The 26,487-nt window shown below is 41.0% G+C and overlaps 1 protein-coding gene and 1 long non-coding RNA gene across 4 annotated transcripts in view; one reads left to right on the top strand and one right to left on the bottom strand.

Annotated features, from left to right (window-relative positions):
- LOC147013230 (transcription factor AP-2-beta-like) overlaps positions 1-9,901 on the top strand; it is an 87,278-nt gene extending 77,377 nt beyond the window's left edge. For 2 of the 3 annotated variants that reach the window (XM_085854886.1, XM_085854888.1), the window contains 2 exons: positions 7,176-7,317; positions 7,888-9,901. In XM_085854886.1, coding sequence (XP_085711012.1) covers positions 7,176-7,317; positions 7,888-8,173 — 428 coding nt within the window. In that variant the 3' untranslated portion in view covers positions 8,174-9,901. The remainder of the gene's footprint in view (positions 1-7,175; positions 7,318-7,887) is intronic. The other variant, XM_085854887.1, reaches the window with a different exon arrangement.
- LOC147013229 (uncharacterized) overlaps positions 1-26,487 on the bottom strand; it is a 119,901-nt gene that overhangs the window by 21,386 nt on the left and 72,028 nt on the right. The window contains exons 3-4 of the long non-coding RNA XR_015051238.1: positions 12,078-12,229; positions 7,506-7,593 (exon numbers count right to left, since the gene is read on the bottom strand). This is a non-coding gene — a long non-coding RNA (uncharacterized LOC147013229). The remainder of the gene's footprint in view (positions 1-7,505; positions 7,594-12,077; positions 12,230-26,487) is intronic.

Genomic DNA, 26,487 nt, shown 5'->3' with positions numbered 1-26,487 from the left:
TATATATATATATATATATATATATATATATATATATATATATATATATATATATATATATATATATATATATATATATATATATATATATCTTCTTCTTCCTCTTTCGGCTTGCTCCCGTTAGGGGTCGCCACAGCGGACCAACTGTCTCCATTTCGCTCTATCCTCCACATCTTCCATTGACACTCCAACCACCCGCATGTCCGCCCTCACCGCATCCATGAACCTCTTCTTTGGCCTTCCTCTTCTCCTCCTGCCTGGCGGCTCCATCTTCAACATCCTTCTCCCGATATACTCCGTTTCCCTCCTGTGCACATGTCCAAACCATCTCAATCTCGCCTCTCTCACTTTGTTTCCAAACCGTCCTACCTGCGCTGTCCCTCTAATACACTCATTTCTTATCCTATCCATCCTCGTCACTCCCAACGAGAATCGCAGCATCTTTAACTCTGCCACCTCCAGCTCTGCTTCCTGTCTTTTTGTTAGCGCCACCGCCTCCAAACCATACAACATAGCTGGTCTCACTACCGTCTTATATACTTTCCCCTTCACTCTTGCAGCTACCCTTCTGTCACAAATCACTCCTGCAACTCTTCTCCACCCACTCCATCCTGCCTGCACTCTCTTTTTCACTTCTCTCCCACACTCTCCGTTACTTTGGACAGTTGATCCCAAGTATTTAAACCAATCCACCTTCCCCACCTCAACTCCTTGCAACTGCACCATACCACCACCCTCCCTCTCATTTACGCACATGTACTCCGTCTTACTCCTACTGACTAACATTCCCCTTCTCTCCAGTGCGTACCTCCACCTCTCGAGGCTCGATTCAGCCTGCTCCCTACTCTCCCTACAGATCATGATGTCATCCGCGAACATCATGGTCCATGGAGACTCCAGTCTGATCTCGTCCGTCAACCTGTCCATCACCATTGCAAACAGGAAAGGGCTCAGAGTCGATCCTTGGTGCAATCCCACTTTAACCTTAAACCGGTCCGTCATTCCTACCGCACACCTCACCGCTGTCACACTGTCCTCATACATATCCTGCACGATCCTCACATACTTCTCCAACACTCACATAATGATTTGGCATAGGTTTTTACGCCGGATGCCCTTCCTGACGCAAATATATATATATATATATATATATATATATATATATATATATATATATATATATATATATATAAATATATATATACATACATACATACATACATACATACATGTATATAAACATATATACATATATATGGAATGAACAAACACCAATAGCATATTCCCTTTTTGATGAGATTCTCAAGCAAACGTCAAAATCATGACACACAGGTATCCAACTCCCCATCCATATCTAAGTTACCAACCAGTCCTGTAAATGTCCATGTACTCCTCTATCCCCAACGTTTCTATAGGTTCCTATCTAATTCAATTTTAAATCTATCAACCGTTTCTGCTTCCACTACCTTTCCAGCATGATGATTCTATGCATTTACTATGCTCTGAGCGAAAGACACGTACATTACTGAAATGCCTTAGAACCTACTAGCTCTATTCTTTACTGTCAAGCTGTGAAACCTGGTCCTGTCATTGTTCATTCTGCTGAAAATCTCTTCTGTATTTATTTTGTGGACACCCTTCATTATCATAAACATCTCTACCAGATCCCATTGTAATCGCCTCCTTTGTAATATATATAGTACTATCTCCTTCATTCACTTCTCATAGCTTAATCTGTCTCAATCTGGAATCAATCTAATCACTGACCTACACTGAACCAGTTGTGTCCTTCCTCAGATATGTGGTGACTCCAAAACTGAATACAATATTCTAGATGAGGCCTCATTAAATTACTATAGTGTTAACACTACCTCTTTTGATTTATCATTTATCCCCACATGAACACAACCGAAAACCCAATTAGCTTAAATATTTATAGCACTGTGCAGTCTGCTTACCTCCCCTACCCCCTACTACATATCTATTATCACCCCCAGATCCTTCTCCTGTGTGATATGATCCAAAACTGCCCCTTTGCATCATGTAATTCCAATTTTTTTTAATTCTTACCCTTAGCGTTTTTGGTCCTCTCCACACCCATTGTTTGTCCAAGTCTCCCTCTATTTTGTCCTTCAACCTCTCTCTTCTGTTCATTTTGTTCTGTTGCATCCTGATCTGTTCGGTGTTCTCGCTTTTCCACGAGCTTCTGTTGAACTGGATCTGCTAATCTTTTGCTCAATCTATTAAGTACCTCGACTTTCCTGAATCTGCTCACCTCCCTCTCTATCTACCTTACCTCCAAGCTTTGCATAGTCTGCTAATTTGGAAAGCTGACTTAATCCCGCAGTCCAAATAATTGATGCAAGTTATGAATAATAATAATGGTCCTGGTACTGATCCCCTCAGAAATGTAAATTATTATAGTCCCACTCACAATCTCCTTTGTGGTACCCGAACCATAACCTCCTACTCACAGCCACTTTTTGCTGACTCTCACGAATTCAGTTCCCAATCCAGTTAGTTACTCTACCAGCCACACTGCAAGTCTTCACCTTAGTTAACAACCTCCTACATGGTACCTTATCAAATACCTTCTGAAAGTTGAGATAAACTACCAAACTTGGAATGAAAGTAATGCTTCATATTTTTCAATTTGGAACCAAAGCGTCGTAGGAAAGTTGTGTGAGATCACAATGAAAGGTTTATATCTCCCACACATTTTAAGTTGAATGGAACTGTGATCAGTCACATGACAACATCACACCACACTTTCAACATGGCTGCCTTGCGAGATGTGCATATGAAATAGAGAACAGTTATATGAATTTCTTAATGCAGAAGAGGTTCTCCATTAGATAGATATTCATATACATTTAAAGAATGTGTATGGCGACGATTGACGTGAGCACCGTTAGACGTTGAGAAAAGCGTTTTAAGAGCGGAGAAACCAAAATTGATGGAAAGCCTCAAAGTGGTCGATATGCTACCACATTGACACACGAAAACAAAGGTCAGATTGATGTGCTCCTTAAATAGGATTGCCGCGTCACAACACTTTTGTTGTGTGAGGCAGTGGGTATTGGAAAACCAGCAGTCAGAAACACATTTCAAAGATGGCCTCCAAAGCTGGTCAACAGCTGGGCATCCGGCGTCTTACAAAGTCCTTCTTTGGCACACCTGAACTCCTATCTGTCTACAAACTCTTCATCTGCAGCTTTATGGAGTCCTGCTCTCCCTTCTGGACTGATGCCCTTGCCTCACACCTTGCTCAGCTTGATGCCATGGAAACTAAGGCCTTCAAGATTATTGGAATCTCCCACTATGAAGCTGAGTCTATGGACCTGTCACTTTTCCATTGAAGACAGGTCGGTGGTCCCTCTGTCTTCTAAGGCCTCCTTTCTTGTCTTCCACTCTCTGCTCTTTCTCTGCTTTGTCACCCCACCCCAGGTTATTACTGCAGGGTGCACGAGGTCAACCACAAACCCCATTCTCGTGAAACTTGAAAAATCCAGAATCACTATTCACCACCTCTCATTCATTCCTCATTTTTCCCGACCATGGAACTAACCTCCATATTCTCTTCAATCTCATTCTTTCCTCCAAGTCTTAGAGACTTGTATAAAGTTCACCACCATTTCAGATCATCCCCCATCCAAAACAATGATCCTTTCAACTCCTGTTAACCCCCACCCCTAAGTCGTTCCAAATTTCTTATTTTTCTGTCCTCAGAGTTTGCTTCTACAGCCATCTTGTCCGCCCCTTTCATCTTCCCCTACCCCTCATTTTGTTTGTCCAAATCTCCCTGTATTTTGTCTTTCAACTCTGTTGGTGTTTCTCCACTCTCTACTGTTCCTTTTGTTCTGTTGCATCCTGATCTGTTCAGTGTTATAGCTCTTCCATGAGCTTTATATAGCTATATATCTATATAGCTGTTATCGCTCCCAAAATCATTGACAGAAGAGCAAAATTAAAACTGAAAGTTCATCTGTGTGGAACTCTTCAAACACTAGGAAGCTGAAGGTGAGGAATTTCTATTGCACATAATCACAGGCGATGAGACATGGGTTCATCGAAACCAAGCGACAGTCTATGGAGTGCACCACAAGGCATCACCAGCAAAGAATGTTCAGAACACAGCCCTCTGTGGTTTAAGTCATGGCACGTGTGTTTTGGGACATAGAGGGGATAATTATTGTGGATTTTACGTCAAAGCATACCACGATTAACTCGGACGCATGCACAGAGTTCATCCTAACCGAGACATTAATGAGGTGCTTCTACTTCATAACAACACTCAGCCTCATACACAGGAGGAAATCACAGCCTTGGGATGGAGTGCTTTCCCCCCTTTCCAATCCTGCTTAAAGTCCTGATCTTGCACCTTCAGATTACCATCCCTTTGGCCCACTAAAGAATGGATTACATGGGGTACTTTTTGAGGATGACCATGCCGTGATGAAGAAGGTTCGTGACTGGTTCTGATGTTGTGACAGGGAGTTTACAATGCTGGAATACAGTGCCTGGTTAAATGTTGGGAAAAGTGCATTTCAGTTGATGGAGATTATGTGGAAAATTGCATCATATTTGCCACCTACGAGGTCTGACAATAAAGTTCCAGGATTAAATAAATCGAAAATTTTATTGCAAGAGTACCAATTATCTTTAGTGGTCACCTTCAAAGTAATCTGCCTGGGAGTCTAGACACGCTTGCCGACATCGCTGCCATGCTTCAAAGCACCCTTGGAAGTCATCTGAAATGCCATTTTCCTCATTGCTCATGACCCTGGATCTCTTCTACTGATACAAAGTGAGTTCCTTTCATTCGAGTTTCAGATGTTGGTCAGATTGGACCAACATTCTCACCCTTTTGACATTTTTGTCCATTTTGGCAATTACCACACGTCATCATTTACGTCCATTCTCCCTTTCGCAAACTTCTTGGCCCACTCAAACACACGTGATCTTGAAATTGTGTCTTTCCTGTACACCAGTTTCAACTTGTCAAAAAGTCTGTGCCACTTTAGTTTAGTTTTACCAAAAACTTGATGATTATTCTCTGTTCCATAAATTTTTCGTTCATCTTCAGAACACGATTGGAACACATAATTTTAACAAAACTCCAGTATGGCTACAAAACATAACCGATCAATACAACGGCTAACACGGTACTGACAATGATTATGTTGCACATCCAATAAGAAACCCAAGCCGGTGCTGCCACCTGTCGAGAAAAAGCATCAGTCCTGGAACTTTATTGTCAGACCTCATATGTTTGCATATTCACAGTAATTGTAATTATATTTAGTGAGAAATAAAATAAGAGGCATTACTTTCGTACCGACACTCATACATCCACTGCACTTTCTTCACCCACCCAGTCAGAAGCTGCTTCGTAGAACTCCAATAAACTTGTTAAACATGATCTTACCTTAGTATATCTGTGCTGGCTACATTTAATTATATCAAACTTATTTCCCCATCCAAGTTCAACTGATCCATTGCTTATGTGCAGTGGATCCATCGGAATCGGATAGGGAAATACAGGGGGTAAAAAGCACCCATAGGAACCAAAACAGAAGTTAAGCTAACAGGTCTATAGTTCCCCAATTCTTCTCTGGAATTTTTATTAAATAAGGATTACATTTGCAACTTTCCAATTCTCTGGTACCTGTCCTGACTTAAATAAGCTGTTAAGGATATCGTTAATATCACACTTATATGCTCGGTTAACATCATGCTGATCTGCTGTTAACATCATGCTGACGTACTCTGCAACATCATTCAATACTCTCAAATGCATATTACTTCCTCTACTCTTATCTGGAGCTCCTCTAAAAGTCCTCCCTCACTCCCTAGATGGGTTCTCACTGAATTGTAATTCCCCTGACTGTTCTTGTATAAATGTTCAAAACAAAATAACGATTCAATAAGCCTGCCATCTGACTTCCATCACTTGCCAATCCACCTGTGCTATTCATCAATGGACCCACACTTGTCCTCATCTGTTCTTTACCCCTTATATATGTAAACAATGTCTTGGTATTTTGTTTAATATTTTTTGCCATATCTTTATATTCCTTTTGGGTTGCAGAGTCTTAACTCCCCTAAGTTTACTTCTATGCTGATATGAGTCTGGCTCCAGTCCTGTTATTTTACACCTAGTAAATACCTTCTGCTTCACCTTAATAGCACTCTTTTCCCCTTTGTTCAACTTTGGCCTCTTTCTGTGTCTGGATCTACACCTCACTGAAATATACAGTACCCTGTACACTATTAATTTGCTCATTGAAGATTTTTCCATTTCTCTGATGCTCATTGCCCTCTTGTTAGCTTCTTCCAATCGACAGCACCTAGCTCTCTCATTAGACAAAGCACATCCTCAATATTTGCCTTGATGAAATCGAATAACCTTACTCCACGATCCCAAACTAACTCTTAACAGAATCCTTGCACACAATACGTTATGCTCACTTGTCCCTCAATGCACCCTTACCTCCACGTCCTCCACATTATTGGGTTCTTTCCTTAAAAAGAGGTGTAAAACTGCCCTCCCCCTCGTGGGTTTATTCACAAACGGGTTTAAAAAGCATTCCTGGACTAGATCCTCATCGACTCTGCTCTTTCCCTGTTCATGGACCCAATCTATTGCTGTCAATTGAAAATCTCCAATAATAATCAATACTCTTCCCTTATCACATGCCTCTCTTAACTCTTCATGAGCCTTTTTATCCTGCTCTTCCTTCACACGAGGATCTCTTTTAAAGCATCCTCCTACAAGTACCTTACCTTGGTATTCTTAGCATCTCTAATCTCTATCCACACAGAATCCTCCACATGAATTCCCTCCTGCTGTTATCCCTTTCTCTTTTATCCAGATTGTTCTACCCCCTCCGATTTTCTCTTTCCTATCACACCTGTACATCTTGTCACCTTTTTGTCCTCTCTTTCAATTTCCCTCTTCATTAAACCAAGTCTCACTTACCGCAACTACATCATACTCCCTGCTATTTACCTTAGCTTCAATTATGTATAAAGTTTTACTTTAGCTTCATCATTCTCTCCACATTCATGAACTTTGTGAATGAAGCATTTATAACTTTCTTTGAGCTATTACTTTGGGCTGAAAGTAATCTCAAGGAAACTGCGTCCATTTTAAGCTTCCACTGGGTGTGCAGGTGAGGCGGTTCATCTGGCCAGAGATTTTGGCTTCATCTGCGAAACAGAATTTCCCGTTAAAGCTGCTGCAGAATTCTTGATGCGGCAGCATACAGAGCCTGGGGAGCTGCACACGCGAAAAACCATGCTTCTGGCTTCCAAGTAAGTCACATTGCTTTGTACAAAATGCTTCCGAAATTCTATAGGCATGGCTATACCACACTCTAAATGTATGGGAAAAACCTTTTTCTCTAGGAAATGGTTCTACTGTATTATGTACAGGTATCGCTGTGCCGCATTCCACAGATATGTGGAAAGATATTTTTCCAAAGTATCAAATGTTTGCGTACCTTTAATCCTCATCGGAGTTTAGTGTTTGCTCATGATACGAGTGTCGGCTTCAGCTTCAAAAAACTTGAGGTCGAGAGTCGCAAGGCTCTGGTAAGGTACAGTAATAGGGAATGCTTAATATTATTAGTCCCCATCGGACTTTGTCTGAAATGAGGACTGATGGATTGGGTCTCGTTTACTTGTATATACAGTATTTTAATATGCAATGTACCTTGTAAATTCCATTCATATTTGAACATAATTAAACATAAGTAAAATTCTGGAGGTTATACCTTGCAAATAACTTGTTACTCATAAACACAATACTCACTCTATGAGCGGAGATATTTACACTTTGCACTCACTCAGCTGAGTCTTGACCATAACCATTCTCTTTCATAGACAGATCTGCAAGGAGTTCATGGACCTGCTGGCACACGATCGCTCGCCGCTGGGAAACTCGCGTCCTATGCCCATCCTGGAGCCAGGGATCCAGGCGTGCCTCACCCATTTCAATCTCATCTCGCATGGTTTTGGATGTCCTGCACTATGTGCAGCCATGACAACACTACAGAACTATCTCACTGAGGCCCTCAAGGCCACGGACAAGATGTATCTTGGCTCAACGGGGGGCACAGGTGGTGACGTGGGAAAATCTGTCAACAAAGAGGAAAAACATCGCAAGTAGCTTCCAAGCATTTTCCATTCATTGTGCTCCGTTCTCTGTACCCAGGCACGTCAACACACAGACTCGTTTCAGGACTCATGTCCTTTCTCCTTTCCTTCTCGTACAGCACAAATGCACGGTTCCCGGTTGGCTGCTGATTTGTGCTTTGAAGTCTACTATGCATTCATTTGCTTTAGCCCATATTGAACTGTGTGAAGAACCACATAATGTTATGGCTTGTGATGCGAATGTGTGCGACTTATTCACCTGAACACCAACATGAAACACGAGTAGCCCCAACACCTTGTTTACACGTACACTGCAGCATGCCCTATTATTTGCAATACAAGAAGCTTCTTTTCCTGAAGCAGGAGATCTATTGTGGTAATTCGTTATTGTCGCTGAAAAATGGGTTCCAGTTCTTGCAAAACAAATGTTGTTCGAGACACATTTGCCACGTGACATACGAACTAGAATGCTGACAGTTGTAAAACCAAATTTTTTGACATTATTTTGTTGCAATCCTGGTATTCATGATAATTTCTCAATATCATGAACATGTCTGAAAACGTTTTAATATCTCTCAATTTGTCACGTTGATAAATGTTTTCAATTTCAAGAACCTATAAAACTTGTCAATAAGACTGTCAAATTATACTTGGTGATGACATCATCGTTTTTAGGAAACAGCATTATGTAACTTTTCTTTGGCTAATGACATTCCAGCTCTTGTCGATGATCATACATGCGTACGTCACGAGGATTTGCGAGGGCTCTCTGGTGGATTGGGAGGAGTTGTGGGTGGGTCCTTGACGCATCGTTGGTGTGACCACGAGGTGTCTCGGGCGTGTCCTCAATGAGTCTCGGGCGTGTCCTTAAGGCAGTGTCCTCGAGGCATCTCGGGCGTGTCCTCGAGGAGTCTCGGGCGAGACTCTGGGTGTCACGGGGGATTCACGAGGGCATCACCGGGGGAGACTCAAGACGTCGCGGGGAGTCTCGGAGTCTCCGGTTTGCCTTCATTATGTACCTGGTCTCCCTATTCGGCAATGTAAGATGAGTATTCACATGGAGCTTCACCAACACTGCCGCAACACAGGGTAGTTGCACCACATTAATGGTGCAAATGAGAAACGTAATTTGTGGTGAAACCCCTGTTCATTACATATCTTCTAGAGTCTAGAGACAGATTCACACAAACGTTAGAATAACCTTTCATTTTACAGTCAGTATAAGAACTCAGATCTTCCTGATGGATTTTAATTTTGTAATAACTAAGATATTCTCCTTAGTTGAACCCATGTAAAACCCACTGGATTTTTACACAACAGCTGACCTGGACTCTTACATTTCTTTTGTAAAAATAAGAATAATAATGTCCCTGGAGGCATGAATGTCTTTATTTATGACTGCATTTGGAACCTCGTTCGCGCTCGGTGTATGAATTCTCGTGACGACGAGCTCAACATTGTAGCAAATGATCTATTGGTGTTTGACTTGTAATATCTAAAGTACAATAGCTGTAATATGGTTGATGTTTTATTGTATATTGTTGGGAATCTCTATGTAAATATGCGACAATCAGTGGAAATATTGCGAATTTTGTAATAATTGATGGACTATTCCGAGATGTTTTAAACTGTGGTTATACCTAGCAATTTGTACTGTGTAAGATACTTCATTGGTTTTTTTTTTTAATTCCATATCGTATCGAAGAAAACTGGTCTCAATAAACCCACATGTCATGCTGTTGGTCACGCATTTACATCCATATTGTTTACACAGGCATGACAGCCATACACAGTGACATGTATACAGTGTTGCACGATTCGGTAGCACCACCTGCGACAGCATCCGAGTAAACTACGACATTACAAGACTTGATACCGCCGCATGCTCGCCAAGTAAATTACACTATTACATGATTCTGTACCACCACATGCTCAGAGTAAACTACGCCATTACATGACTTGGCACTGCCTCGTGGTGCCATTACACGGTTCAGTGTGGTTGCATGCCCCATGTGTACTGTGTAGCGTACCATTACACAGCTAGGCATCTTTGCGTGCTCCATGTATAGTATATGCCATTACATGGTTTGTGTAGCTTTTTATGGCTTCATGAGAGATATTTTTGTTTTATAAAACGCAACTATTTATGACGCATCATGTGATTGGACATCAGGATTGCCAAAGTTAAAGTATTGTAAGAGTTCGGCTCGTCATGTTTTTTAGTCTTGCAACTTGGTTTGCTATATTTGTTTCGTCATCCAATTACCAAACCATGTTCATTTTACAACTTCTAGAAATGTTAAATTTAATCACTCCCTTTATAGCAACACTTGTTTTAGCACTGTACTTGATCATCACATGGAGTGTCGGTTGTTTTCATTTTGTGTTCAAACAAGCGAAGAAAAAAAAAAGAGAGAGAGAAAAAAAAAAAAAGAGAGAGAGAGAGAGAGAGAGAGAGAAAGAGAGAGAGAGAGAGAGAGAGAGAGAGAGAGAGAGAGAGAGAGAGAGAGAGAGAGAGAGAGAGAGAGAGAGAGAGAGAGAGAGAGAGAGAGAGAGAGAGAGAGAGAGAGAGAGAGAGAGAGAGAGAGAGAGAGAGAGAGAGAGAGAGAGAGAGAGAGAGAGAGAGAGAGAGAGAGAGAGAGAGAGAGAGAGAGAGAGAGAGAGAGAGAGAGAGAGAGAGAGAGAGAGAGAGAGATAGAGAGAGAGAGAGAGAGAGAGAGAGAGAGAATGTTGAGAGGAGAATAGAAGGTAGAGAGGTAGAGAGTACACATGACATAAATTGAGAGTAGAGTAAATGTAATATGGAGGGTAGAGAAGAGATAGTGAGGGGAGAGAGTCGAGAGACTGTAGAGGGTAGACAGAAGCGAGGGTTGTGAGAGAAAATGGAGAGTAGATAAAGAGAGGGCAGATAAACAGGGGGTAAAGAGAGTATATAAAGAGAGTGGAGAGAGTACATAGAGTGGACAGAATATATAGGGAATAGAGAGAGTACCTAAAGAGAGGGTACAAAAAGTATACAAAGAGAGGCTTGAGATAGTATGTTGAAAAGGTAGGGATAGTATGTAACAAGAGAGCATAAAAAGAGAGTATGGATAGGAGATTGTATGTAAAGAGAAGGTATAGAGAGTAAATAAAAAGACATGTTTATTTTACTATAGAGAGTATATAAAAAGAGAGGAGAGAGGTGTGGTGTTGATTTGTAATGGTTCGAGTAACACGTTCCCATTTGTTTTCTGTGTTTGTGTTTAACGTGCTCTCTATGGTGTGATTAATATGCCAAAAGCCATGTGTGTGTGTGGGTGGGGGGAGGGGGGGACGGAATTCCCCCTCCCCTTTTAGCCACGACCTTTCACACACACCAATAGCCACGATGCTTCAGCTCAGAAACACCGCCCGTTTATCTTTCTCAAGCGCCAGACCGATGCCCCGAGGATGTGCACCCGCTGATTAGCAAAGCCCCTGGCACCTGGCGCACCCGACCACTGTCCCCCACCCCCACACAATAAACCCCCTCACCCCTCCATGTGATCTAAGCTCGTAGCAGCCAAAAACTTCACAAGGCGACTTTTTAATGTTGTAAGAGATTTCTCGTCGCCTTTGCAGTGGGAGTTTTGTCATGGTCAGAGAAGTGGATGTGAATTTAACGAAAATAAAAGAACATAAATAATAGTTTTGATTAATGATTCACGTGCTACACAGAACAATTAGTGCGGAGCACTGCTTCGGGAGCCGTGGCAACAAAAAATATTGGGGTTAAACGGTCGAAGAAAAAAGCACTTCAACAATCTGTCTTTGGGAATGCAAGGGTCGATGTCACCAGCCAGAGGACCCCTGGCTCAGGTTAACCACGACCACATACACAAGATACATAACAGTCACAACACATACCCACAACATCATATGAGAACAACTTTTACCAGTTTCTTGTTCTGGTGTGAGGAACGAGAGAGGGCACGATCACGCCAGCACCCCACCCCATCCCAAGTCTCACACTTGAAGACGCTGCTTGTCCCCGGTGATGCCTCCCTACTCCCTGGGAGGACCCCCGAGTCCTGCTTTGAGTGAACCTCTGTGGGTGAAGATCAGATTTAGAAATAAAAACAAATAAAGAGGAAAGACACAAAAGGTACGAATTTCTTCTCTCCCAGCACGCACTCTGTACATCGAATTTTATCTTTGAAATAATCACAGACATCTTCATTACATTTCTACAACACGATAGAGATTGTTTTATTAGATTAACTCACTCTATGCTATCCATGGAAATTATATCACTGCTTGTAATAATTCATCATTTTTCGTTCATTGTTTATTGTTTATCTACCCACTGCGAGGAAGCACAAGGCCTGAACCACAGCTCTCCACCCTTTCCTATCTTAGACTAGATGTTGTGTTTCTTCTATAGTAATTCCACCTTCCATTAGATGATTAGATCCTTCGCCATTGTTTGCTTCCATCTGGTTATTGATCTTCCCATTGGCCTTCTCCTGTTCATTCTGATTTGGAACATTCTTCTCGCTTGTCCTTTCTCTTCCATTCATTCAAATTTGTCCAAACCAATCTACAATGAAGTATTCTCACACATCCTGGACTTTGTTCAAGTCTTGAACTGATATCTTGGTATCTTATAAAATCATCCCATTTTATATCAGCATATTTCGTAACAAGTGCATTTCAAAGGAATCTACTTTTCTCTACTTTGTTTTTGTAATGATTAAGGGTAATGTTGGTTATGGTTAAGGTTCATGTGAATGATCCACAAAACAAAACTGATGAAACTATTAAATTGAAGAATTCTATTGTACCTCCTTCTATACAAAAGTAACTTTAACAATAGAGCATTAATTAATAGTAACCTGTTTCAATTTATTAATTCTCCATCTTACGATTTACACTAAAAGAGAGATGTTTGTCTGTGTGTGTCGCCATTTTTCTCAGGGATGGCCAAACGGATATTCGTCATACTTTTAGATGTTCATCAGCGAATGCTGGGGGTGATTTAGGGGAAAAAAAAATTTGAAAAAAAAAAAACGTTAGATTTGTTTTTTGAATATTTTTAATCGCTCTATAGTGCCTTTGTAGTTGGAGGTGAAAGGTAATATTAAATGATCCCAACCCCATCCGTTAGTGGGTGTCGGGAAGTGTTTTCGGCACCAATAAAAAATAGAACAATTTTATTTCTTCAAAATGTCAACAAGATTAGTACAGCAATGGACATCTTACATTTTTCAATTTCAATGGACATCAATGGACAACAATGATTAGTACAGCAACCACCTGCAAGTATTAAAAAGGACAATTCTCTGGACGTATGTACATCAGAAAAAACTATTTAGAAAAACAGGGCTGGCCGCGATCTCCACCAAATTTTGCATACGTGTTGGCAGTACCCAGGGTCAGCTAATGGGCACAAAAAAAAAATCCCCCTCCACTCACGGGGGGGGGGGATGGGGGAGGTGGCAGGGAGGGGGGAGATGACTTGCTAATGCTCCTGAAAGGAGCAGGTGATTCTAGTTATTTAAATTAAAGAGTAACTTATATTAATACCTTAATCTAAATGATTGAGAGGTAACAACTAGTAACTAGTTTTAGGATTTTAATTTAAATGATAGTTTAATAACTAGTCACACATTTTATTATTTTAATTAGCACGGATCCACGCGCCTCACCGCATGTCCCTGCAGAGGCATCTTTGACCATGCCTACTTTCTCTGGGAGTGAGGGAAGGGGTGGGGGGGGGATGGTGGGTAGGGGTTAATGGGGGTGATGGTGGATCGGGGGTTGTGGGTTGATGGGGGAATGGTGGATGGGGGATGGGGTGGGTGATGGTGGGGGAGGTCGGCCAAATATATTTTGTGCTCTGAATATATACTTTAAATCAGAAGTCAGAACCCGACACGTATAAATAATACACCCGAGCGGGTTTGAGGGTCAGCTCAGTACTACCTAGAATGGAAACTGAATATTATAAACAGGGCCAGACAACAGCGGCAACGAAAAACTTAAACTCGAATTAAATCTTCTTAATAATCCCTATGAAACCTATTATACATTATAGCCGTCCGATGCTTCCTTATAGGCCATTCGACCAATTGGTCATTTTGCACTTGATGACCCTGAAAGTAACCTTGACCCCGAGGCGAAAATGCGAAAAAGGGCTCAGACGATCTATAGAGTGCAACGAGTATTATCATCGTGTCAAGTTAGAACTCAATCGGCTGAGACGTCTCGGAGGAGATAGAAAAATAAAAATGGTTAACAGACAGACGAAGACAGACAGACAGACAGACAGACAGACAGACAGACAGACGGACGGATCTGAGGACATCAACCGGTTTTATTAGGTCAGCTCGCTGACCTAATAAAAAGTAACTGAGCACCAACTAATATTTATTTTAAATTATCAGTTAGAACTGGATGGTAAAGACAACACAATATCAAAAACTGGAATGGAAATTCGAACTGCCAGCCTTACAGAGCAGGCGTGGCCCCAATACACCACTTCCCTTGGACTTCCGGCTGGAATTTTACATTGTACATTTTCTTTTGCACACATCTCGATTTTGAATAATCAAGTCAAAGTTAAAAAAAAAAAAAAATTAGTGCTGATGAATACAGCTAAGTAGCGAAAGTGTTTCTTCGGTTATCTTTATAGATATCAAAGACATAAAAAAATGGTTGGTATGTGCTGCTTCCTTGTTTGATGTTCAGCATTTGAAAGGATAGAAGCATTGACAATCCCCAAAGGTTGGCATCCTTGGGGAGGAGAAAATTCCTCTTTCGAAAATTCCCCACTAAGTGCAGTGAGAAAAGTGGTGGCATCGTTGTGACGTCGTTGCTACCTTGAGTGCCCCAGGAAGTGACGACACTTCTTTCAAACTCAGCGGCTATGTTTATCTCATCTAACAGTCGTGTGTTGTGTTTCATGTATTTGTTTGTATGTCCATGTGTGCGAGACAGAATTGAGGCGTTCGGCTTTCTCATGAATGGAGTCGGCTGTGGTGTCATTTGAAGTGAGGGAAGGGATGGAGGAGCAGCATACTCAAGACACAAACTTAACAAGATGCCACCAAGTTTTACAGGAGGGAGACAAGTTTGAAAGCTCAGTCTTGAGATTAGACAGATGTTGTTTTCTGTCTCTGCTGAGAGTAGACACACAATTATTGTGGATTTTGTGGAATGATCTGTGGAATCAGATTGAGTCAGTCCCACGGAGTCACAGAAACTGAAGTAGTAAACTGCCATGGCTGGTGAAAGAGGGGTAATGACACCCAGCAAATTCACATGGTGGTAATTAAAATCACCACATATGAGGAAGAGAGAGTTTGGATGAGTGGTTAAAAGGTGGTCCATGTCAGCCGAGAGAGATGTGGATGGATCCTCACTGTTTGGAGGACAGTACAACACAGAAAAACAAGAGGTGGGAGCGAAGGGGAAGTCACAATTAGATGTACTCCTGGGGTTTGGGTAAGAGTAGTACACAAGTTCAGGTCGATAAAACCTTCGGAAACAATAGCCAAACAGCCGAAGTAAGAGAGGGTCATTTGGGTCAGGTTCCCAGGGCCCCACTCTGGAGAGAAGAAAAAATGTTTTTCCCCACTTTTTCCTTTTTTACAGTGATCGCTATAAAACGAAGTGTTATCCACTTGTTCAAGATGAGCGGAAAAATAAAATACAAGCAGAAACGTTTGACCAAGGTACTGTAGCAATTGAGGCCAATCATTGCATTCTTCAAGAACCCAGATGGGCAACCTGGAAGGCACATGGTGGAAGCTAACACCAAAGTTGACCTTGATACGGGTAGCATGAGTCATTCAATCCAAAGTATAGACAGGGGCATTGCGGACAATGCCAACAAATCGAGAATCACAGACCACTCCACAGATTCGGATGAAGCTTAGATGGAGATGGATACAAACAAACAGCCTCGGATGGATACAAATGATCCCGTTGTGGTTCTGTGTCCCGGTCTGCTCAGTGACATCGTATTTGGCCTCACCTTGCTACAGACGATATGAGCAAGTACTGGGCCACAAAGGGAAGTAGTACATAATTCCCTTGAGCGGCTATGAGTGGACGGCCTTGCGGCATTATTGTGTCTTGATTGCCACTGCACAGTCGACATGTTCCTTCGAAAATCACCCAACGTTGAGAAGATCAAGTGGAAGTGGCTGTGCTACTCGACTATCACTGGCATACTCTCCTGCTTCCAATGCAAACTGTTTAATCCTACATCAAATGCACTCGCTGGTGACAGTTTCAATGACTGGAAGCATGCTGCCAAATGACTTTCAGAACATTAAGTCACAAGGCCATGCTCACGCGGTGCAGAACTACACACAATGCGCAGACGCTGTCGATTGCATTGATTATGGTAGACAAGAGCAGGTTGAGGAGTTGAAGAGCTATTGGGTGAAGGTGTTGCAGCAAATCGTCACTGTCATAATGTTCCTGGCTGAGCACGATCTCGCATTCAGAGGTTCCGACCAGACTGTTGGATCCCCACTTCACACAAATTTTAGCTCTAGTTTAAGCCTCAACAATGTATACAAAAAAATAAAATAAAAATCCCCACATTAACGCAACTCCCTAGGATTGTTGGAGCTCATTGCAGAGTACGATACATTTATGGTGCATCACATTAAAACACGTGGGAATAAAGGCACAGGACACACCAACTTCTTATCGTCAGGAATTTGCAAAGAACTGCTTGCGATTATCGACTATGGACAGAAAGGTCTTGGATAAGTTATAATTGCCCTCGACGAAGGAGAGGGTATTGCATTTGGGTCCGTTTGTTTGTCTGTTTGTTTGTTTGTGTGTCCGCACAGAACTTTAGTGTTTATATCCGCAACCGCTTGATGGATCAAGACGAAATTTTCACCCTAGGAGCGGCTACTCAAGTAGAATGTTTTATTGATAATTATGACATCGTAGGTCATGCGGTGTGGCAGCCGTGCTGGAAAAACTGAAAAACTTTGGACCTCTGTATCCCTGAAACCACACCAGAGGGAAAAAATTGAAACTACTCCTCAAGGGGAATGTGCGATTTTTAAAAATGACATCATTGGTGCCTTTGTTATGACGTCATGATTTCATATGTAGAATGCTACATCGGATCAGTATGAACATTTTTGAGGGTCATCGAGGGATAAAATGGTCCAGAGAAAAAAAACATGATGACATCATCGGTCACGTGATTTGGCAGCCATGTTGGTTAAAAAAAACAAACCTTCAAAAATATTCTTCTCTGAAGTGGGTGAACAGATCGAGGTGAAACTTTACATGTGTGACCGTCTATCCATGAGGAACAAAAGGTTCACAATATGACATCAGAGGTCACATGGTTTAGCAGCCATATTGGATTTACCCTAAAACCTATAAAAAAAATCTTCTTCTCAAGAATGGCTGGACAGATCAAGGGGAAACGTCACACAAATTTTCCACAAGCCTTGTGGATACCAGGGTATTCATGAATAATTGATGTCACATGGTCTGGCAGCCCTATTTTATTGAGCGAAAAGCTTTCAAAAAATTATTTTTCTTGAATCGCTTTATCAATCGACGTGAAACTTCACATCTATGATCTAGTATTGCTGGGGAATATATGTTTAACATGCCAACCTGATTGGATACATGGCCTGGCAGCCAGAATTATTATATTTTTGATCTGGTTTCTTGTTTTTTTGAATAAGGCTCACTTGTCTGTTCCTGGATTGGTTTGAGGGTAGAGGAGTATCATCTGAAACATGTATCCTATCCAGGTTCCTCCTGATGACTTCATCTTTTTGTTAGGTCATAAAGGTCATAAAGTGACAGTTCTAGTTATATAGACCTAATTACGTAACACACCAGTACACAAACACCACACAAAACAAGTCCTGGCGAGTGTCTGCAATCTCCGATTGCTCTTTTTCTTGTTTTTGGTGTTATGAAGAGCTTTTAAAGGAAGAAACGTTTCATTCAATGAATATTCGGTTTTGGGATATTGAAAAGGAGAAGAGAAGGTGCAGAGAATGAAGGAGTAACAGTGCATGGCAGATCGAGTTCGGTTTATTTTTGTGTTTTTTTTTTCATTTTTGGAGTGAAGAAGAGTTTATTGTTGTTTGTATTTTTTGGAGCGAGGAGGGGGGGGGAGGCATTAAGATGAGGAATCAGAAGGAACAATATTTGGAAGAAAAGGAGCAAAAATGAAGCACATCTGGTCGCAAAAAGGGGAAAACGCAGCAAGCTTACGAGATCAGCCCAAGACGAGTAGGCCGGACTTTACCAGCCACACAAATTTGACAATTCAACGGAACGAAGTATGGTTTGGCATGGCAAATTAGATGAAAACACGACCAGCAACATAGAAATGAAAATAAAACTGAAACTGAAACAGCAAACGTAACGTATCTGGTCTGGAAAACTTAGCTTTGTTGAGTGAGAGGGAGAAACTCACAAACTAGCAACACATGTGGAGCAACCATGCCAAATATCCTGTGGTACATTCCATAGTTTTGTTAGGTTAGTTGGGTTCCTCTTGTTGGTGTTGGCGCAGTGGTTAGGTGTTGGCGCAGTGGTTGGGCCAGCGGCTTGGGATCCAAAAGGTCCTGAGTTCAAGCCCCGTTGGGCCACTGAATTAATACACCAGGGGGTTGACTCAGCCTGTCATCCTTCCGAGGTCGGCAAAATGAGTACCAGTATACTGGGCCGGTGTATACCCCGGTTAAAATAGGTATACCATATCCCTGTGTCGTAAGAGGCGACCAGGGTTGCATCAGGAAGGGCATCCGGCGTAAAACATGTGCCAAATCACTATGCGGATCATACCGATGATCCGCTGTGGCGACCCCGAACGGGAGCAGCCGAAAGAAGAAGAAGTTTGGTTCCTCTTGTTTTGCATTTCCAGGTAATTACTGATGGTCTCATGTCCAGACTCTGGCATGGCCATTCTAATACTTGGAGCACTCCAGCTGTAACCTTGTTCTCTAAATACTGTTTTACTATTATGGAAATGTTTTGGATCATTATCTTATTGGAAAATGAATCCTCTTCCGATTAAATGATTTCCACTAGGAACTACATGGTGCTGCAGTATCTGATTGGACTTCTCCTTTGTTAGCATCATGTTAACTCCAACAAGTTTTCCAAAACTAAAAGCTGAGATTCAACTCCAGACAGTCACAGAGCCTCCCTCATGTTTAATAGAAGGCTGCAAACATTGTGTTGTCACATTCTCCATGTCTTCGGCATACAAACTGGCATCTCTTAGATCCAAAAAGTTGAAACTTCGATTCTTCAGACCAGAAGGCTCACTTGGCTGTACCTGGATGGGTTTGAGGGTAGAGGAGTATCATCTGAAATGTGAGTAACGTGATACTCCTCTACCCTCAAACTCTTCAGAGTATCTAATTCCATTGTTCAATCACCCAATTTTGGTGTTGCCTTGCAAATTTCAGTCTTTTCATCATATTCAATGGTCTCGTCAGTGCTTTCTTTGCTGCAACTCTGCCATGGACATCTGATGCAATCAGCCTTCTGCACACAATGCTGGATGAGATGTGAATATTTTGGCCTGCTCTCACTTAATTTGTGAGCTGCAAGCTTCATTTTCTTCTGTCACGAAAGCTGAGCAACTTCAAGTGCTTGACTTGCCTTGGGGAGATTCTTCTGGGTCTTCCTGGCATTTTATCTTGTCCCAAGCCAGTTTCCTCCAAGCAATGCAAAGTGTACCTCACACCATTGTAGATCTTCAGCTTTTCTGCTAATTTCTTCATGGTGCACCCTTTGTCTCGCAGAGTTTGGAGCTTCACATGCTGTTCTGTTAAAAGTTGCTTCCTTGGCACCATTCTGAACCCACTCATAGACTTTCAATCATGTAAGGAAACAATCTGATGAAAATTAATTTCACATCACTAATTTGCAACTGTTATTGTGGTTTCTTGTAATTTGCATTATTGTAACTGGTGTTGATTACTTCAATAATTTATCATTATTTTCCATACAGAAATCCACAAACTGTTTCCTGCATATTTTCTTTGTGGTTAGTGGATATTATTTGCACATGATGAAATAATATGTAGAGTAAAAATAAAGCTTTTCAATTTCCTAATTCATTTTATATTCTTGAAGGTAAACATGATATTAAATTGACTTTCACAGGAATTTGAATTACTATCTACTGGTTTTGCACACTTCTAACTTCCCATAAATGTTTAATGGGGAATAGCACCACAAAAGTGAAAATAACTCAAACTTTTGCACAGCAATGTATATGAATGCTGGTAATGTTATTCAAGTGTCTCTATATGTTTCCACTGATAAGTGAGGATAAAGTACAATGATAACCATGGCACTGTCGAAAAGAAAACACTTCTGAAAAGGCAATCCACACACACTCAGCAAGTTATGTAACCATGTAATCACAGGCGTTACAACGCTGCACTAAACAGGTGATCACCCACACCAATGCTGCACCAAACTTGCCAATCACAACTGCTTCTTGCAATTGACAGTCTCAAGAGGTTAGCGTTCATAACAATCATGTTCCACGTTGCTCAAGTGAAATTGAATGAATCAATTGTAATGTTACTCACAAAGGCTATATAATAATTTGTATATGACCAGTCATTTACACATGGGAATGTGGAATTTTTTCATGTCTGCATGATGCTTCATCAATTTAAACTTTGTGATAAACCAGGCAACGACAGTCAATCGTTGTGGATAATCGAAAATAATAATTGCAATTATTCTGCACCCGCAGCCACATAGTGACCAGAGAAGTAGAAGTGTTAATTTTGCCCGATTCACTGGGGATGTTATTTGTGTTAAATTACTGATTCGTGTGACGATGTTTTGAGTCAAGAGTGATGAATTAGACTTGTCTCAATGGTTATTAGAGCAATCAGTCACTAAACCACAGCACATCTGTAGCTTGCTAATGGGTGGATCAGTGTGTATCCCCATCGCCCCTCCTCAACACCTCCGTCCATCCACACTAATTTTCTCTGTTTTCTGAGCAACTGCTTCTCTGATTGAAACAAAATTTTCACGATAGGTGCGACTACTCATGTAGAATGTTTTAATGATAATGATGAAGTTATAGGTCACGTGGTGTGGCAGCCATATTGGGAAAAAACATTTGGACCTCTGTTTCTGCGAAACCACTCAAGGAAAAAATTGAAACTTGGCACATGTGAAGTACTCCCCATGGGGAACAAGTGATTTTTGATGAGGTCATAGGTGGCTTTATTATGACATCATAATTGCATATGTCAAACGCTTTATCCAATGAGTATGAAAGTTGAGGGTCATCTCGGGCTAACTTGTATGGGGGAAAAATTGATGATGGCATCGGTCAAGTAGCTCGGCAGCCACATTGTTTTTAACATAAAAACCTTCAAAATCATCTTCTCCAGAACAGCTTGACAGATCGAGGGGAAACTTCACCCACATGTTCCCCAAACCTTGGGGATGGCAGGGTGTTCATGAATAATGAATAGGTTACATGGTCTGGAAGTCATATTGGATTGAACAAAAATCTTTAAAAAAATTATTTCTCTTGAACTTCTTCATCAATCAAAGTGAAACATCACAATTAAGATCTAGTAGTGATGGGGTATATATGTTTTAAATCTCAACCTGATCAGACACATGGTCTGGCAGCCAGAATTATTTTAATATTTTTGAATCTGGGTTCAGGGATTTAAATTAATTGTGGTACAAATATGTATAATAATGTTGGTGGAGGCATATCTGGTGACGGCATGATGTCCATGAGTGCTCTTCTAGTTTAATTTATATTTTAATAACTGTGGAGGAACTATGAGAATTGTTTGACACAGCAAAGCGCTTACCTTGAGAAGGCCTTATTGGTTGCTTTATTCAGCTTCATCAGCTGGAAGAGAATGGGAGGTGTCAATATATATATATATATATATATATATATATATATATATATATATATATATATATATACATACAATTGACCCCTCCCACACTACTCTTGCCAAAGAAGCTGCATAAAGGTGAAAAGAGATTAATCAACCAAGTTAAGTTAAATTACAAGAAACCACAATAAAAGTTGCAAATTAATGATGATGTGAAATTATTGCTCATCAGATTGCTTCCTTGCTTGGAAATCTGTGGGTTCAGAATGGCACCAAGGAAGCAACTTTTAACAGAACAGCATGTGATGATCCAAACTCTGCGAGAAGAAGGGCACACACACGATGAAGAATATAGCAGAAAAGTTAAAGATGCACTTCAATGATGTGAGGTACACTTTGCAAAGCCTGAAGGAAACTGGCTTTGTATAAGAGAAGAAAATGCCAGGAAGACCCAGAAGAACCTCCCAAAGGCAAGAAAAGCACTTGAAGTTGCTCAGCTTACATGATAGAAGAAGATCAAGTCAGCAGCTGACAAATGAAATGAGAACAGGCCGAAACAAAAACATCTCGTCCAGCACTGTGCACAGAACGCTGATTGCAGAAGGTGTCAGTGGCAGAGTTGCAGAAAAGAAACCACTGCCGAAACCACACAATAATGTGAAAAGACTGAAATTCGCAAAGCCATACCAAGATTGGGTGACTGAACAATGGAATCGGGTACTCTGCTCTGATAACTCGAAGTTTGAACTTTTTGGATCAAAGAGAAGCCAGTTTGTATGCCAAAGGCCTGCAGAACATTACGACAAGCAATGTGTGCAGTCTACTATTAAACATGGGGGAGGCTCTGTGACTGTTAGGGATTAATTCTCAGCTTTTGCTGGAGAAAACCTTGTTGAAATCAATGAGACACCAACAAAAGAAAAGTACAAGGAGATACTGCAGCACCATCAGAGCGTCAGCTGTGGCTGCATGGGCATGTGGCTCGTTTTTCTGACACTGATCTTGCCCACCAGATTCTCCCAGTGAGGGAGCCTTTTGAATGGAGGAGGCCAATGGGCCGACCACGTGCCTCGTGGTTGCAGCAGGTTGATCAGCATCTGAAGGAGATGGGGATGGGCCAGGCACCTGCCTGGGGGATGGCCAGATGGAGGCCCCTGGAGTAGTGACGGAAAGTGGATGCAGCGACGTACTGCTCCGGCGCATGATCTCATACCTGACCTGACCATCGAGTTCCAAGTGGAAATATTTTAATTGGAAGAGGATTTCTTTTCCAACTGGAGAGTTCATAGAACACATTATCTCAGATGGCGTTCAAGTGTATTCTTCAATTTAAATAAAATAATGACTTTAAAGATTGTTTAAAAAAATTCCAGAAGTTAAGCACGATTGAAGCAGTCTTATACACTACCATATTTAACATGTCCATGCACTTCTGAATTGAAGGGTTTTGGAAGAGCAAAGAAGGCAATTTGTGTCCAACAATGTTCAAGTTTATAATTCAATTTAAATAAAATAAAGATTATAAAGGTCGTATAAAGAGATAAATTCCAGAATTTGCTGCCATTGACACAGTATCTATTACATCACCCAATCTAACACGTTAAATGAGGTATTCATTGCTCTTGTGTGTGTCCATTATGATGTTCTTAAAAACAGTGTTTTCTGTTTGGAATTGTTTTTAATTTTGTTTGACTGCCAGGCAGGCAGACAGAGTCATAAAATTATCTCACTCCCTTCTGCGCATGTGCGGTCAGGTCAAATTCAGAGACAAATTACTGGAAAATGGCAGGTTTCTTTTCCGATTCATGTTCAAAATATAGCCTGGTGTTGGCGCAGTGGTTAGGGCAGCGGCTTGGGATCCAAAAGGTCCTGAGTTCAAGCCCCGTTGGGCCACTGAATTAATACACCAGGGGGTTGACTCAGCTTGTCATCCTTCCGAGGTCGGCAAAATGAGTACCAGTGTACTGGGCCGGTGTATACCCCGGTTAAAATAGGTGTACCATATCCCTGTGTCGTAAGAGGAGACCGGGGTTGCGTCAGGAAGTGCATCCGGCGTAAAACATGTGCCAAATCATTATGCGGATCACATGGATGATCCGCTGTGGCGACCCCTAATGGGAGCAGCCGGAAGAAGAAGAAGAAGAAGAAGAAGAAGAAGAAGAAGAAGAAGAAGAAGAAGAAGAAGAAGAAGAAGAAGAAGAAGAAGAAGAAGAAGAAGAAGAAGAAGAAGAAGAAGAAGAAGAAGAAGAAGAAGAAGAAGAAGAAGAAGAAGAAGAAGAAGAAGAAGAAGAAGAAGAAGAAGAAGAAGAAGAAGAAGAAGAAGAAGAAGAAGAAGAAGAAGAAGAAGAAGAAGAAGAAGAAGAAGAAGAAGAAGAAGAAGAAGAAGAAGAAGAAGAAGAAGAAGAAGAAGAAGAAGAAGAAGAAGAAGAAGAAGAAGAAGAAGAAGAAGAAGAAGAAGAAGAAGAAGAAGAAGAAGAAGAAGAAGAAGAAGAAGAAGAAGAAGAAGAAGAAGAAGAAGAAGAAGAAGAAGAAGAAGAAGAAGAAGAAGAAGAAGAAGAAGAAGAAGAAGAAGAAGAAGAAGAAGAAGAAGAAGAAGAAGAAGAAGAAGAAGAAGAAGAAGAAGAAGAAGAAGAAGAAGAAGAAGAAGAAGAAGAAGAAGAAGAAGAAGAAGAAGAAGAAGAAGAAGAAGAAGAAGAAGAAGAAGAAGAAGAAGAAGAAGAAGAAGAAGAAGAAGAAGAAGAAGAAGAAGAAGAAGAAGAAGAAGAAGAAGAAGAAGAAGAAGAAGAAGAAGAAGAAGAAGAAGAAGAAGAAGAAGAAGAAGAAGAAGAAGAAGAAGAAGAAGAAGAAGAAGAAGAAGAAGAAGAAGAAGAAGAAGAAGAAGAAGAAGAAGAAGAAGAAGAAGAAGAAGAAGAAGAAGAAGAAGAAGAAGAAGAAGAAGAAGAAGAAGAAGAAGAAGAAGAAGAAGAAGAAGAAGAAGAAGAAGAAGAAGAAGAAGAAGAAGAAGAAGAAGAAGAAGAAGAAGAAGAAGAAGAAGAAGAAGAAGAAGAAGAAGAAGAAGAAGAAGAAGAAGAAGAAGAAGAAGAAGAAGAAGAAGAAGAAGAAGAAGAAGAAGAAGAAGAAGAAGAAGAAGAAGAAGAAGAAGAAGAAGAAGAAGAAGAAGAAGAAGAAGAAGAAGAAGAAGAAGAAGAAGAAGAAGAAGAAGAAGAAGAAGAAGAAGAAGAAGAAGAAGAAGAAGAAGAAGAAGAAGAAGAAGAAGAAGAAGAAGAAGAAGAAGAAGAAGAAGAAGAAGAAGAAGAAGAAGAAGAAGAAGAAGAAGAAGAAGAAGAAGAAGAAGAAGAAGAAGAAGAAGAAGAAGAAGAAGAAGAAGAAGAAGAAGAAGAAGAAGAAGAAGAAGAAGAAGAAGAAGAAGAAGAAGAAGAAGAAGAAGAAGAAGAAGAAGAAGAAGAAGAAGAAGAAGAAGAAGAAGAAGAAGAAGAAGAAGAAGAAGAAGAAGAAGAAGAAGAAGAAGAAGAAGAAGAAGAAGAAGAAGAAGAAGAAGAAGAAGAAGAAGAAGAAGAAGAAGAGTTCAAAATGTAATTTTCAATTCAAATAAGTTGTTCCTCAATCAGAAACTGATGGTTGTTGACAGACAGACGGACGGATGGACATAAAACAATTGCTTAACCCCACTCTTCGTTTCGCGCGTGCACGGTAACAAGATAATGACCCAAAACACACTTCCAAAATCATAAACAGTATTTGGAGAACAAGAGGTTACAGCTGGAGTGCTCCAAGTATTAGAATTGCCACCCCAGATTCCAGCCATGAGTTCTCATCAAGGCCATATGGAATTACCTGGAAACAAAGGAGGATACAAGGAACCCAACTAACCTTCCAGAACTGTGGAATGCGCTATCGGCTAATTAGCACAATAATCCTCCTGTAAGAGTACTACATATGTATGCAGGAAGCATGGGTAAAGGCCCTGTCACACCTTGACGATTTAGCCAGCGTATGCCTGACGTATGCAAAATTTGGCTGTAAAACTGGCACACGTCGAATACGTTATGGGTAAGTTTTGTATACATCGTAGTACGCTAGCATACGTCGTGGTACGCTGGCATACGTCGTAGTACGCCGAGGTGTTAGACAAATTTTCCATGCTTGAAATTTTTCGACGTATGCCAGCATATGACTCAGACATTCCGCATAATGCTGGCCATAAGTTGTAGGCACGTTACGCGATCGTTGACACACGTCGACACACGTTACTTGTAAGTTACTCATAAGTCGAAACACGTCGAGGTAATGGTTAGCGTCAGTATTCCAGACTCCCTGGTTTTTTGTTTGTTTGTTTGTTTTTTTCCGACACACGTTACTTGTACATTACTCATAAGTCAAAACACGTCAATGTAATAGTTAGCGTCAGTGTTCCAGACTCCCTGGTTTTGTTTGTTTTTTTTCTTCGGTATGA

The sequence above is a fragment of the Eptatretus burgeri genome, chromosome 14 (genome assembly GCF_056783735.1).
Source record: "Eptatretus burgeri isolate ZD-2024b chromosome 14, Ebu_testis_v1, whole genome shotgun sequence".
Classification (NCBI taxonomy): Eukaryota; Metazoa; Chordata; class Myxini; order Myxiniformes; family Myxinidae; genus Eptatretus; species Eptatretus burgeri.
The sequence above is the reverse complement of the archived record's forward strand: the minus strand, read 5'-3'. Positions and strand labels throughout refer to the sequence as shown.